At 41.9% G+C, this 14,277-nt stretch overlaps 1 protein-coding gene across 7 annotated transcripts in view; it reads left to right on the top strand.

The window, feature by feature from the left end:
- The window catches only part of NCOA3 (nuclear receptor coactivator 3), a 96,762-nt gene that overhangs the window by 78,863 nt on the left and 3,622 nt on the right, over nucleotides 1–14,277 (top strand). For 2 of the 7 annotated variants that reach the window (XM_045833142.1, XM_045833140.1), the window contains 9 exons: nucleotides 25–219; nucleotides 596–880; nucleotides 976–1,102; nucleotides 2,357–2,528; nucleotides 9,100–9,393; nucleotides 11,114–11,218; nucleotides 12,484–12,724; nucleotides 13,509–13,683; nucleotides 14,032–14,173. In XM_045833142.1, coding sequence (XP_045689098.1) covers nucleotides 25–219; nucleotides 596–880; nucleotides 976–1,102; nucleotides 2,357–2,528; nucleotides 9,100–9,393; nucleotides 11,114–11,218; nucleotides 12,484–12,724; nucleotides 13,509–13,683; nucleotides 14,032–14,173 — 1,736 coding nt within the window. The remainder of the gene's footprint in view (nucleotides 1–24; nucleotides 220–595; nucleotides 881–975; nucleotides 1,103–2,356; nucleotides 2,529–9,099; nucleotides 9,394–11,113; nucleotides 11,219–12,483; nucleotides 12,725–13,508; nucleotides 13,684–14,031; nucleotides 14,174–14,277) is intronic. The other 5 variants (XM_045833147.1, XM_045833145.1, XM_045833144.1 and 2 more) reach the window with 5 other exon arrangements.

The raw sequence follows: 14,277 nt of genomic DNA, 5'->3' as shown, positions 1-14,277 counted from the left end.
TATTGTGCTTCTGTGTTTCAACAGGGTTGAGGAGTCCACAGTCTGTGCAGCCCGTTCGGCCTCCCTACAACCGAGCAGTGTCTCTGGACAGCCCTGTTTCTGTCGGCTCAAGTCCTCCAGTGAAGAATATCAGCGCTTTCCCCATGTTACCAAAGCAGCCTGTGTTGGCTGGGAATCCAAGAATGATGGATAGTCAGGAAAACTATGGTTCAAATATGGGTATGTTATTTCTAATTAGTATTTGTGAATAAAATTCTCTTTTGGGGAAAGCAAATTGAACACCTAAAGCCATTTAAAGAACTTGGTTCATGTAATAGGTTTTTGAATAAAAGTAGCATAATGTTTCTTTCATAATTATTTGCTTCATTTATTCTGTGTCTTGGTTATTTAAACTCTTAAGGAGGCTTTCGGTCTCAGACATTTTCTAACCTGTAATGAACACATAGTAGCCCATAAATTATTCTTAGGATGATAAAGCACTTTTTTTGTTTTTTTTGGACATGGCTGATGTTGTGTATAAATGATCATATCTATATGATACAAGATAGATTTCATTATACTATGGAGAAGACCCAACCATTTCTACCTGTTGTAGGTGGGCCAAACAGAAATGTGACCGTGAATCAGGCTCCTTCTGTGGGAGACTGGGGCTTACCAAACTCAAAGGCCGGCCGAATGGAACCTATGAGCTCACCCTCCATGGGAAGACCAGGAGTGGATTATAATGCTTCTTTACCCAGACCTACGTTGGGTGGCTCGATGCCCACCTTGCCTCTTCGGTCCAATAGCATTCCAGGTGCAAGACCAATGTTGCAGCAGCAGCAGCAACAACAGCAGCAGCAACAGCAGCAGCAGCAGCAGCAGCAGATGCTTCAAATGCGTAAGCATCCCCTTCATAGCAAAAGAAAATTAGATGTTGTGGGGTAAATTTTGCTATTGGATTATTTAAAAATTTATTCTTTCTTGTTCCCCCAGGGCCTGGTGAAATTCCCATGGGAATGGGTGTTGGTCCTTACGGCCAAGCAGCACCATCGAACCAACCGGGTTCCTGGCCAGACGGCATGTTGTCCATGGAACAAAGCCTTCATGGGGCTCAAAACAGGTGGGGGTTTATTATGTGGCTCTGTAGAAAATGTTAGCATTGGATTATCCAGAAAATGATCAGAGCACAGGAACAAGCCTGAAAGAGAACGAGGCAGACTCTCTGAAATTAGGTACTTCGCGGGCACCTGGGCATTTCCTGGATAGTTGTATGTGAAAACGAGGCCGAGGCGAGGCCGTGATGGTGGCTCTCGCGGGAGAGGGAGGAAACGGAGCTGCGTGGTTCAGCTGCCAGGACTCCTGAGAGGTCAGACCCGAGAGCCTCTCCGAGGTAGCTGTCTCTCGATGTAATAATCCTCCTCCGTGAGGAGGCGGTACATTTGTACCGTTTTTACAAGATAAATGGTGTTCAGAAGATAAGTCTAGTTTTTATGGAAAGTTAGTTTTTCAGGATTGGATAAGTCTTCCACCATTTTTAAAAAGACATTTTAGGGATGTTGGTGATGGTGAACTATAGCACTCTTTTTTTGTAAAAGAACGATTGTGGATTATGTTTATATTTCATTTTTCTTTAGTGTGGCCAGTAAGTCATTTGCGTGGAGGCGGCTGCCTGTCAATGTCAGTTCTAACCTGAATGTTATAATAAATTAAGCTAAGAAAAAAGGAATTGATCTATTGAGTAGTCAGTGATATGATCACGTGAATTTATTAACTTGAGTGCTTCTCTACCCAGTAGAGAACAAATAGTTTCATCACTGGATTTTTCTGAGGTAGGAGAAATGTCTAGCTCCATGCCTTTGTCATGTGTTGGAGTCCTGGGGCACCTTGCTGTGGGCGTTTGTATTGTGCTCATCAGTACATGAGCTCTGTGGGCCAAGTGTAACAAAAAGTTATTTTAGGAGATTCCCAGGCTTTGTTCATTGATAGTGCAACCTTGCTGTCCTTTTTCCTGTTTTTTTTTTCTTTTCCTCTCAACTTACTTGACTATTTCCACCTCTAGTCTTGTAGGATCTTGAAAATTGCACCCCTCCTTCTCTGCTATGCTTCAAATACCTGGGGGTCTAACAGTTAGATTTTGGTGGTGGGAGAGGTGAGGCCTAAGCTAAATACGGTGGTTGAAGATGGCCTGGTGAGTTTAAATTGTGGGCCTTAAATTTAAGTTGATACCATTTGCTAGACTCTGTTACCTAGTTCATTATTTATTCTTACAGTGTTTAAGTTATTTTTGCACATTAAAATATTGCATGTGGTTATTTTTTTATTATTTTTTTAAGAGGAAAAGCACCATTGAGATTGATTGCAAGTCTCTTTTTAGGCCACTTCTTAGGAATTCCCTGGATGATCTCCTTGGGCCACCTTCTAACATAGAAGGACAGAATGATGAAAGAGCATTACTGGACCAACTGCACACTCTCTTGAGCAACACCGATGCCACAGGCTTAGAAGAAATTGACAGAGCTCTGGGCATCCCTGAACTTGTGAATCAGGTAGGTAGCAGGGACGGAGAGAAAGAATTGTATGCGTGCACATCTCGGGAGCCGTGCACAAGGCTGGCTGTCGTCTTTTCTGTTTCTGCCTTCATGTATACCAGCATTAAATTGAGAAAATACGCTTTATTAGAAGTGATGCTACTTCCAGCAACCTATCATTTTATAAAGGTGTTAAATTTTAGGCAACCATAGAAATGATCCAATAAAATAACCATGTAGTTTTAAAAATGATGCTTTTTACTTATGCTAATTAAGAGTTCTCATTTTTATTTTACTTATTTTTAAAAAGTTTTAAATTACAGTTTACATAAGAGTCTTTATTTTTATAATTACCTCTCTTTACTGCCTAGCCAATGATGTGTATTCTGAGGAGGAAGCTTTTTATTATGTTAAACAAAACCCATCTATAACGGTAAATATGTGATTATCCCAGCACCATCATCTATTCATAGTTACTTGTGCATCCTTATGAAAACACACTATTCACAAATCTGTGTGTTTGAAACAGGCACCATATTTTGTTGTGTATAATGAGCACTTTTTTGCCTAAAATTTTTAGGGAAAAATAACGCATCATACATGAGTATAATGATTACATACCATGGGTATAACAACCCTGTGTATAGCATGCACAAAAATGTGGGTACACTTTACCCACGGCAAAATGGGGTATGTTTTGTAGTGACTGTGCGATTGAAAGGGTGTGGAGTGGGAGGCTGGTTGGGTTTGTGCATTCAGTGATAAGCAGGAGAGATCCTTAAGGGTTTCTCAGTCCTTGTTGGGGAGCAGATGTGCACAAAATACATGGTGTGAATGAGCAAGTCACAGAACCACTGCTGTGCGTGATCGTTCTCTTAAATCTTTGCCAGGCGGGTGGGCAACTGGAATCTTGTTTTAAATTGCATGTCTTTGATTTGCAAGATTGAACATATTCTTCATTTTTTGGCCATTTAAATGTTTTGAAGTAGTTTTCTGATGGGATTTTTATTTTATTTGCAACAATACTTTATGTTTCGTTATTGATTTATTTGTTGATTCTTTCACTTAACAAATATTTGTCTTCTATGTGCCAGTCAGTCTTTTATTAGAGGCTGTGGAGTCATAGTGATCAAATTAGTTCCTGCTCCCAAAACGTGCCTCCCACTGGGCAGGGCAGACATCAGGCAAGGAACCACGCAGTTGGAAGTAGGCATGGTGTGATAGCAGTTTTGAGAAGAGGCATGTAATACTGTGAAACTGTATCATAGAGGGGCCTTTTCTTAATGGGCATGGAATGTCAAATTTTTCCTCTAAAAAGTCTTGTTTGAGCTGTGATTTGAAGGGTGACTATTAACTTATCTAATATATTGCAAATACTTTTTCTAGTTTCTTTTTAGTGGGAGTTTGTAGTTTTGTTCTTTAGTTTTAAAACGCTTGTGTTTTCAGATTCAGGATGATGAAGTAAAGAATAACTGGGGACTTACTTGAATGGCCAGGAAGACTTTTTTCTGGGGAGATGACATATAAGCTAACACCTGAAGGAAGAGAAGGGGCCAGCTCTGCAAACAGCTAGGGGAAGAACATTCCAGAAGAAGTAGAGCTAACTCAAAGGTTCTTTAGCAGGACAGAGCTTGGGGGGTCCAGAAAGAGGGCAGAGAGGGACCGGCATGCGATTATGCTAGAGAGACAAAGGTGGGTGCCGCAAAACCATCCTCTAAAGGGGTCTGGGGTTTTCCTGCTGTATTGGGAAGCCCTGGAAGATTTTAAGCAGGATAGTGATGAGACCTTTCCTTTTAAATTAATTTTTATTTTTAGCAAAGTAGTCTTTGTAACTTAAAAATACAGTGATATAGAATATACTTACTGAGGAACCACAGTCATTTACTTCACTCAGGGGTAGTGAAACTCAGCTGTTTACTTTGGTGATATTTCTGAGTACTGTGCTTTATGGAGCTGCTTCTTTTTATCAACTTCATTCTGTATCTGTTGCATTCCTGATATAATAGTGGATGCATTCATAGTCTCTCATCTTAGAACCTTGGGGTCAGATGTGCTTTGGATTTAGGAATTTTGGATTTTAGAAAGGTAAATGATACATGCATATGACATATTACATGGTACCCCTGGTAGATTCTTGAGCAATACTATAGTTTTGGGCAGTAGCCAGTGATCAAACATGTTAATGCTTCTGCAGCAAGATACATAAATAGTCACACTAAGTGGAGTATATAGAGATTATGTGTTTCTTCCTATAAATTCAGATCAGGTTTTACTTGTTAAATACATTTGGTGCTGATAAAAATTGTTTTATTTTTTAAGATTTACTGGATATTTGGAATTTCCGATAAATTGTGGGTTGGTTTTTATCCCCCTTGCCCCAATGTGCACTCGCACCCCTGTAGCCCCTACATACCCATGGGCTGTCTTTATACCCCTGATATAGTTACACCTTTTGTTGAATAGGTAGTCGATATTTACATTATTTTGACTCATTACTGATTTCAGGTATAGTTTGTATAGGGTTTTGTGTGTGTGTGAGAGTTAATTGCCTTTTTAAAAAGATTTTTAAAATTTTTTTATTTTTAGAGAGAGGGGAAGGGAGGGAGAAAGAGATGGAGAGAAACATCAATATGTGGTTGCCTCTTTCACGCCCCCTATTGGGGACCTGGCCTGCAACCCGGGCATGTGTCCTGACGGGGAATTTAACTGGTGACCCTTTGGTTTGCAGGCTAGTGCTTACTCCACTGAGCCACATCAGCCAGGAATAATTGCCTTTTTTTTTTAATTTGCTTTGTTGTCTATACACTTACTGCTATTTTTCTCCAGATACTCCAACAGACGTACAAAATTTCTCTTATTTTTTTCTTCACATGTTCAGACACTTCAATTCCTTCTTTCTTTCCTATAGTCCTCTGTCCCTCTGTTTTACTTGGCCCTTGAGAGGCAGGTCTGGTGATTAGTAATTGTCACTCTTCTCCTATGTTGGTGCCCCAGTTCTTGAATCCTAGGTCATTTTCCTTTTTGATTTACTCTTTGGGTTTTTTCAAACACAATTTCTGTTACCTTCTTCATCTCTGCTGCATGAGATGCAATGTTTTAGGTCCTTGAATGTTTGAAAATCCCCCTACCCCCTGCACGCCTGGGTGTGTATTAAATTCTAGGTCGAAAGTGGTTTCCTGTCTGGGAAGAAGTCTGTATTTTTCTGGCATCCAGTGTTGCCCAGTCTGACCCCTTTTCTGCGTGTGTGAGACCTATTTGTTCCCTTTGGAATTACTCAGGAACCTTTCTTCTCTCCGAGGTTTCATGAGGCCCTATCTGGTATGGGTCTTGTTTCATTCATTCTGCTGTGTTAGACACACAGGTACTTCCTTTGACTGGGGGCATTTTCTTGTATCATTTTAAAAATAATGTTATCTCTTCTGTTTTTTCTTTCTTTCTAGGATGTCTGTTGACATGTTGGGTGTTGTGTTGATTCTCTGTACGTGTTTTTTTAATCTTTGTTTTTAAGTTACTTTGTACTTGTTTGAGGCACTAATGTTGGAAGCATCAGCATCAAATATCTGCTGATCCTGAACTGTCTCTTTATATTTAAGAATGATGTATTAAAAAGCAGGATCAGTCTTATTTAAGGACTCCGCAAATTGCAGCATGTAGACTTTCTGGCACCCTTGCCCTCCACTCTCACTGCACGGTTTTTCTAGAGACGGTCCTCCATTTCTTGCCTGGAATTTTTTTATTGCCTGGTTGCATTTTGGGAGCTGGGCTAGAGAAGCAAGTTGATGATCCCATAGCGTTAAGGTGTAACATTCTATTAGCAGTTATAAATATATAAGATTTCCTGTTTTCAGTCTCTGTCCTGCTCCTGCCCTTTGCTGTGCTTGGGGTCCCTGAATCCAGGCCCTTGGGGGAGTAGATAGAAGGCACAGCTATTCGGCTGTGTGGAGCTGGGGAGCAGGCTGAGGGAAGGGAGGTAGCTGGCCCCCTTGCCCTGTACTCAGACTCCTGAGCGGCCGCCTGTGAGAGCACGTGCCTGACCCTCTGCTGCCCCAGGGAAGGCTCCCATCAGCTCTGGGGGAGATGTCTGCACAGTTCTCGTGTGTTTCCTCTTCAGGCTCACGGGTCTCAGTTTCTCTGCTCTTCTGAGTTACTGGGTTGGCCAGAAAGCGCATAAGGTTTCTTTCCCCATAAAATAAAAGACATTTTTCTTTTCACCAATAACTATTGATTTGGATATTTTGAGTATGTCAGCCATCTCCCATGTTGTATAACAGTGATTGATCTCAAGGTCTCGATTTGATTGCTCCCAACTTCAACTGGTATACCTGACCATGGAGCATCATCCAGTGAGGAATCTCCAGCATGCAACTTCGCCAACCACTTTTGACATGTTTGAATGCTATAGCACCCTCTCCATACACCGCCCAAATCTTCTTTTGCATTTCTGTTGTGTTTTTACCTTTCTTGAAATAATAAACATACTATGCTGAAAATATTGCATATTTTCTTCCATCTTCAATATTAAAATGGCTACACAAAAATTCAACAATTTTGGTATTTTTTTTAAAGCACGCTGATATGACAGCTGCCATAATACAATCTAACAGAATTGTTTTGAATGAAATTAAAATAGCTAAGCTCTACTAAATCTTACGGAAAAACCTAACCCAACTTTTTTGGCCAACCCAGTGCTTCACCTTTCCCTTTCTGTCTTTCAGGTGCCCACTGAACAATTGGATCTCGTTAGCCTTTCTTACTCTCGTTGTTCAGTGGATACCGTTTACATTATTTGCTATTATTTTAGTAGGGTTTGCAAGAGAAAGTTGGTAAATGTGCATGATCAGTCTGCCACGTTAAACTTAGAGTATTTTTTACTGTATAAATTTTCATTATGAAAACATATGGCAGCCCTAACTGGTGTGGCTCAGTTGGTTGGAGTGTTGTCCTGTAAACGAGAGGGTTGCGGGTTTGATTCCCAGTCAGGGCGCATGCCTGGGTTGCAGTTCAGTCCCCATTTGGGGCACGTGTCAGAGGCAGCTAATCAGTATTTCTCTGTCACATCAGTGTTTCTTTCCCTCTCACTCTCTCCCTCCCTTTTTCTCTAAAATCAGTAAGCATGTTTTTGAGTGAGGATAACAGGAATAAAAAGATACTGCAGATTGCTGTCTGAAGAAGGGAATTGGTGTGATGGGACAGTGTAGAAGCACAGATGCCAGTTACTACAAGAGCCTGAATGGTGTCTTGGAAAAGGTCGTGGCAATGGAATGAAGGAAAGAATACACCATATGACAAGGAGGCAAGACTGATGGGACTTGGTGGACTATGTAAGCGTGCATGTACATGCACATGCTTTTCAGGGAGAATGTGAAGAGTCGAAATTGCTGGCTTTTAGTTCGGGATGAATAGAGATGCCGTGTATTGTAATACAGGAGAAATTGGACGAGAGTCAGGCTTTTGCGTGAGAGGCTATTAGGAATCACAACCGTTTCCTGCATGTTACGTTTGAGATGCCTGAGACATCTAGGTAAAGATGTTAAGTAGGCATATGTATAAGTAAAATTAGACTTCAGAGACATTTGAGCCAGAGACAAAATATTTGGCAGTTGTTGCTAGTGGATGAGAACATCGAAGCAGAAAATGTAGTGAGAGAAAAGAAGAGGGCTAGAATTCCCTCACGGAGAGGCAAGGCAGCGGGGAGAAAAGCCAGTGGGGTCCAGTATGCTTCCAGGCAAGCCTCGGTGAGGGTGTGCACTGCACACATGGCATTCTCTGTCTGTGGATAAGAATATATAGGTCAATGCAGTACCTGACAGGTTCTTCTTAGCATGGCAGGCTCTTTCCTCCTTTAGAATATTTAAGAAAAAAATTTTAAATTTATTTTTAGAGCAATGGGAAGGGAGGGAGAAAGAGTGGGAGAGAAACATCAACTGGTTGCCTCTTGTATGTACCCCAATCGGGGACCATGTGCCCTGACTGGGAATCGAACCAGAGACCTTTTGCGTTGCGGGATGTCACCTAAACAGCTGAGCCACACTGGTCAAGATGCCTTCAGAATATTTGTACTATTTCTGTCACATGTTGGACATTATTTTGTACACATCCTTGGTAGAAGTGATGCCTGGGACATAACAGGTTCTTATAAATATATACTGCCCACCACCAACAAATAGTAGTGGGTGACTACCTTTAGGTGAGTATATTCCAGGGGCAGTGAGCCTTTGTTAATTTACAAGCCTCCACCAAAATCACCTTTTTTGCAAACTTCAACAGCATTCTTTTAAAATTACATTAGAATTCATTGAGCATAGTATTTCTCCAGGTACTTAATATATTGCAGACACTGGGCTCAGAAAATATTTCCGTGTCTATTTTTGTGAAACCTTGTGCCAGGCCACCAGGGCACAGCTGTGAAAAGATGGGACATGGTTTGTGCCCTCATGGGACTTCAGATAATAAACTTGGTTTTGCTTTTGGAACTCTGCATTGTCATTGTTCACATACATTAACTTACTTTTTACCTCCTTTAGAGCATTTGATGTCAGTTGCTTTCCCAGATGTGCCTCACAGTTCATTTATGTGTTTGATGTTTAAGGGACAAGCTTTGGAGCCCAAACAGGATGTTTTCCAAGGCCAAGAAGCAGCAGTGATGATGGATCAGAAGGCAGCCTTGTATGGGCCGACGTATCCAGCACAGGGGCCTCCAATGCAAGGAGGCTTTAATCTTCAGGGACAGTCACCGTCTTTTAACTCGATGATGAGTCAGGTGAACCAGCAAGGCAGTTTTCCTCTCCAGGGAATGCACCCTAGGGCCAACATCATGAGACCTCGGACCAATACCCCCAAGCAGCTTAGAATGCAGCTTCAGCAGAGGCTGCAGGGCCAGCAGGTAACCAGTCACATGCTCTCCCTTGGCTGAGGTGGCTTGGGCTTTGGCCCCCTCCTCTTCATTTTCAGATTGTACTTCGGAGCTCTTGTCACTGGCTCTCTACCCTTGTCAACTAGCAAAATTCCTTTTGGTTTCATTTCTGTGTAACATTTTATTTGTGCAGATAGTTTCTTGTTAGGGTGTGGTACGCTAGAATTCGATTCCTTTTTATAAGAACATTCTGTTGTAAATGGTTAAAAAGGTTAAAAAGTCAGTGTTAGAGAGGATTGCTCTTGAGTGAGAAGAATATTTCTTGATGACTTTGTAGTCCTTGAGGTAAATAACCTCTTTTTAAAAACAGTTCTTAATAGTACTAACAAAATATTTAAGCCATTTTGATTTCAGCATTTTTTTTTTGTAATTTTAGATTTTTTTAGGTTTTGTTTATTTTTAGAGAGGGGAAGAAAGGAAGAGCAACATCATTGTGTGATTACCTCTCGCACGCTCCCTACTGGGGACCAGGCCTGCAACCCAGGCGTGTGCCCTGACTGGGAATCGAACCAGTGACCCTTTGGTTTGTAGGCCGGCTCTCAATCCACTGAGCCACACCAGCCAGGGCAGCATTCTTTTTATGGAATTTCTGCTTTCTAAATATTTTCTAAAACTTGAGCTCTTTTAATATGCCAAGATAAGACATATTTTTCTCATCCTTTGCTTAATCTCCAAGAAATGCTTTAATCTTATTTACATTGTTTACATCTTGGGTGTGCTGAGTTCTACAGTGCCTATTTAAGCCATTTTGATTTCAGCATTTTTTTTTTTGTAATTTTAGATTTTTTTAGGTTTTGTTTATTTTTAGAGAGGGGAAGAAAGGAAGAGCAACATCATTGTGTGATTACCTCTCGCACGCTCCCTACTGGGGACCAGGCCTGCAACCCAGGCGTGTGCCCTGACTGGGGAATCGAACCAGTGACCCTTTGGTTTGTAGGCCGGCTCTCAATCCACTGAGCCACACCAGCCAGGGCAGCATTCTTTTTATGGAATTTCTGCTTTCTAAATATTTTCTAAAACTTGAGCTCTTTTAATATGCCAAGATAAGACATATTTTTCTCATCCTTTGCTTAATCTCCAAGAAATGCTTTAATCTTATTTACATTGTTTACATCTTGGGTGTGCTGAGTTCTACAGTGCCAGGCAGAATGAACCATATAAATAGGCAAGCGTGAGTGAGTTTAGAATCCAGTGAACCAGAGATGCTTCTAGTGCATGGATAGTCCTAAAAGTCAGTTTAGGGCTCAGGAAATGCTGTGTTAATGTGCTCATGGTATCGTTTTACATTTTATCGTTTCTTCCCAATGAAATTTATCTGGGAAGAGATAATGTTAGTCTGACCAAGTAAAGCTGTTTCTTTCCCCAGTGGCCTAAATAATCCCAGAGAACATCTGACTTCATAAATCTTTTGAGTTCCTATTGTAGATATTTTTTAAGTTGCAAAATTACACTTTCATGTTTTTCTTCTGATGCCAGACAATAAAGTTTCAAATGCTTGCTAGCCCAGAACTTTTCAGCATGAACATTTTGAAGTGTGGGAAGTGTACTGGTTCAGCTTAGATGTGACTTAACCATGTTAATGGGTTTGGAAATATCATCTTGACTTCACTGGGTGGGCTGAGGATTTGGAAAGCTGTTTAGGGCTCATTAACATGTTCCATTGCATCCTAACTAATCTGTTTCTCTCCAGTTTTTAAATCAGAGCCGCCAGGCACTTGAAATGAAAATGGAAAACCCCACTGCTGGTGCAGCTGCAATGATGAGGCCCATGATGCAGCCCCAGGTGAGCTCCCAGGTGAGAACAAGTGCCTGTATGTTCAGTTTCACTGCTCTCTGCCTGGCACAGAGTCTGATGCAGCCTGTGGTTGGCTTTCAGTGAATGTTAAATAAAGTAATTCCCAGTTTCTTGCGTAAGAAACCATCCCATGGTCCCATCACACTTTCTCATTCTTTTCTCTTGCTGGTGACTGGGAAGAATCAGAAGAGGAGATGTTTTTTTATAAACACTACTGAATTGTGTTTTATAAATTAATTCCTACTTGTGATCAGTTGCCATGTTGTAAAAACGGCTATCACTTTTTAGGAATTTAAGATGATCTATAAACTTTTCTCTGTTTGGATTATGAAACCATATGCTCTCTGGGTAACACCTGAAATTGTAAGAACTATAAAGAAGAAAGTAAATCTTCCTCTCAGTAATAACCCGAGATGACCTGTTTCCCACAGTGGGAGGGATGATACTAAAGTTCTGTCCCTCCAGTCCAAGGTGGAGACTGTAATTAAGGTATTTTCTTAATGTGAATGAGGCAGATGATAACATGAAATCCTTTACCGTGGTCTGAAATATTCATAATTGTTGTTATTAAAAAACAGCTGTGAAAATGCCCAGTTTTCAGTGTCTTAGGTCCACTTTGAACTACTGATTTTTTCAGTGCATCAGACTTTGAAGTCTGTATTTTCTTGATAATCAGACATCCTGTGTTAAGCTAAGCTAGGGTGCCCTCCAAAAAGATAAGGAAAGTTTGCCTTTGGAGATGGTCTCTCCCAGCTGGTGGAGCACAAGCCAGCTTCCCTGTTCAGTGCTTTGGTCATGTCACCTCCTGACCTCCCTCCCCACAGCTTCTCCTTGCCGACTGCCCCTCTTTCAGAAGGTTTAAAGAAACGATAAGACCTGGGGTAGATTGCTGCTCCCCTCTTGTTTCAAATCCCCTTCTCCCTAATACACTCTCAGTCTGCCCTCTTTCATCTTGTAGTTTTATGTCATAGTTTCTGAAAAGTTTGTCCTCAAAATGCACCTCTCGATACCCTCTTACTTTGAGGGGTGTTTTCTCTTTAAAGCTTGACAGTTGTCTGGTTTTGTCTCTTGACCCCAAATAATTTCTAGGTCCCTACTCCGCACATCTTCATCCCCTACCTCCTCTAGTAGCCAGAAAGCCTTTACAATATGAGAATTGTACTTTTCCCCGTTTTTTGCAATTACAGAGAAGGGGGTACTGTATGCATGAAATCAGCTGGCTATTACACAAATATGTGTATAATTGCATTCTTCCTGGGTGTTAGCAGGGCTTTCTTAATGCCCAGATGGTGGCCCAGCGCAGCAGGGAGCTGCTAAGTCATCACTTCCGACAGCAGAGGGTGGCAGCGATGATGATGCAGCAGCAGCAGCAGCAGCAACAGCAGCAGACCCAGGCCTTCAGCCCACCGCCCAACGTGACCGCATCCCCCAGCATGGACGGGGTGCTGGCGGGGCCCGCCATTCCACAGGTTCCACCCCAGCAGTTTCCATACCCACCAAACTACGGTAAGTTGGACAGTGAAAATGTCTGCCTCAGAGGATACTTTTACTAAAGACGTGAAATTCACTAGCTCTGTTGCATATTAAAAACAAATGAAAATACTGTTTACTCCCTCTTCACAAAAAAGTGAGATTAATTAAAAATAACAAAAATGTCTCCTGCATTGCACAGGTAATTGTAATTGAGGTAGATGATCTGTCACCATTGAGTATTTTTTTTCAGGTTTGTTTTTCCAGCTCTCCACGTCTTAATTTGCAAGAAAGACCACCAGGTGTTCACCCCCCAACATGTCTCTGCAGTCTCCAGATGCTTGGTCGAGTCAATGAGAGTGGTGTTTGTGTGGGCTTTTGAGTTCTTGTTTTGGTGACTGAGACGTTAATTACAATACTGCATATACCTCTCGGGGTGGTAGCAGTAGCCACTAGGGAGATTACATTTTAGAATGCACTCCTGCCAGCTAGGACAACAGCTCTTCTGCCCTCGAAAGAGGGACAGAGTGATGTGAGTTGGGTAACATGGAGTCCCTTTTATACAGAAAGCTCATGGAAATAACTGCCCTTCAAGTGATCTTCTCAGTGTGTTTTTCTACAGTAAGTCTCTCACTCCAGTTGGCATCCTGGTGAGAAGCAAGAATAACCGGCAGGCAGCATCGTGTAGCACTTTGTGTCTTAGACTTCTCACCTCCCCCCGCTTTTAAAAAATAGCCTAAAATTACTATAGAAAGCCAATAGTCTGAGGAGGTAGCATTTGAGCATTGTAATTTTTTTTTTTCTTCTTTCTTTTTCCAAGGGATGGGACAACAACCAGATCCAGCCTTTGGTCGAGTATCCAGTCCTCCCAGTGCAATGATGTCATCAAGAATGGGTCCCTCCCAGAATCCTATGATGCAGCACCCTCAGACCGCACCTGTGTATCAGTCCTCAGAAATGAAGGGCTGGCCATCAGGAAACCTGGCTAGGAACAGGTGAGTAACAGGGACTTTTAAGTCATTCATATCCTATGCCAAAAGTTTAGGAAATCTCCGCATGTTTGAGTTAAGCCTGTTTGAGTGGAGAGATCAAAAGGCCTGGGTTCATTTTAGAAAGTGTTATTTGGCTCATCCATTTTGTGAATCCTTCCTACCATGCACGTATCCATGAGACCATTGAGTACAGACAGCTTTGAAAAATAGAGGGCAGACTGTCAGGGGGTTTCTTCGCTCATGTTGTTCTTTGCTAAATACAGTGACACTTGGCAAAACGGTGGTAGTCTCTGTGTGCATGTCCTGTGTTACTGAAGTGACCCAGGAGGTAATCTCACACTTCCTTTGCAGTTCCTTTCCCCAGCAGCAGTTCGCCCACCAGGGGAGTCCTGCGGCGTACAGCATGGTGCACATGAATGGCAGCAGCGGTCCCATGGGGCAGATGAATGTGAACTCCATGCCCATGTCTGGCATGCCCATGGGCCCCGATCAGGTATGGGGGTCTATTCCTTCCTTTCTCAGGGGTTTTTTCTTGTTCTCTGGAAGGAACCAAAGCTTCAACTGTAATCTAAAATCCTAGGTAGGCTTTTTAACTTG

The sequence above is a fragment of the Phyllostomus hastatus genome, unplaced genomic scaffold, assembly GCF_019186645.2.
Source record: "Phyllostomus hastatus isolate PE091 unplaced genomic scaffold, TTU_PhHast_1.1 phas_contig_17, whole genome shotgun sequence".
Lineage (NCBI taxonomy): Eukaryota > Metazoa > Chordata > Mammalia > Chiroptera > Phyllostomidae > Phyllostomus > Phyllostomus hastatus.
This window is presented reverse-complemented; position numbering and strand designations above follow the sequence as displayed.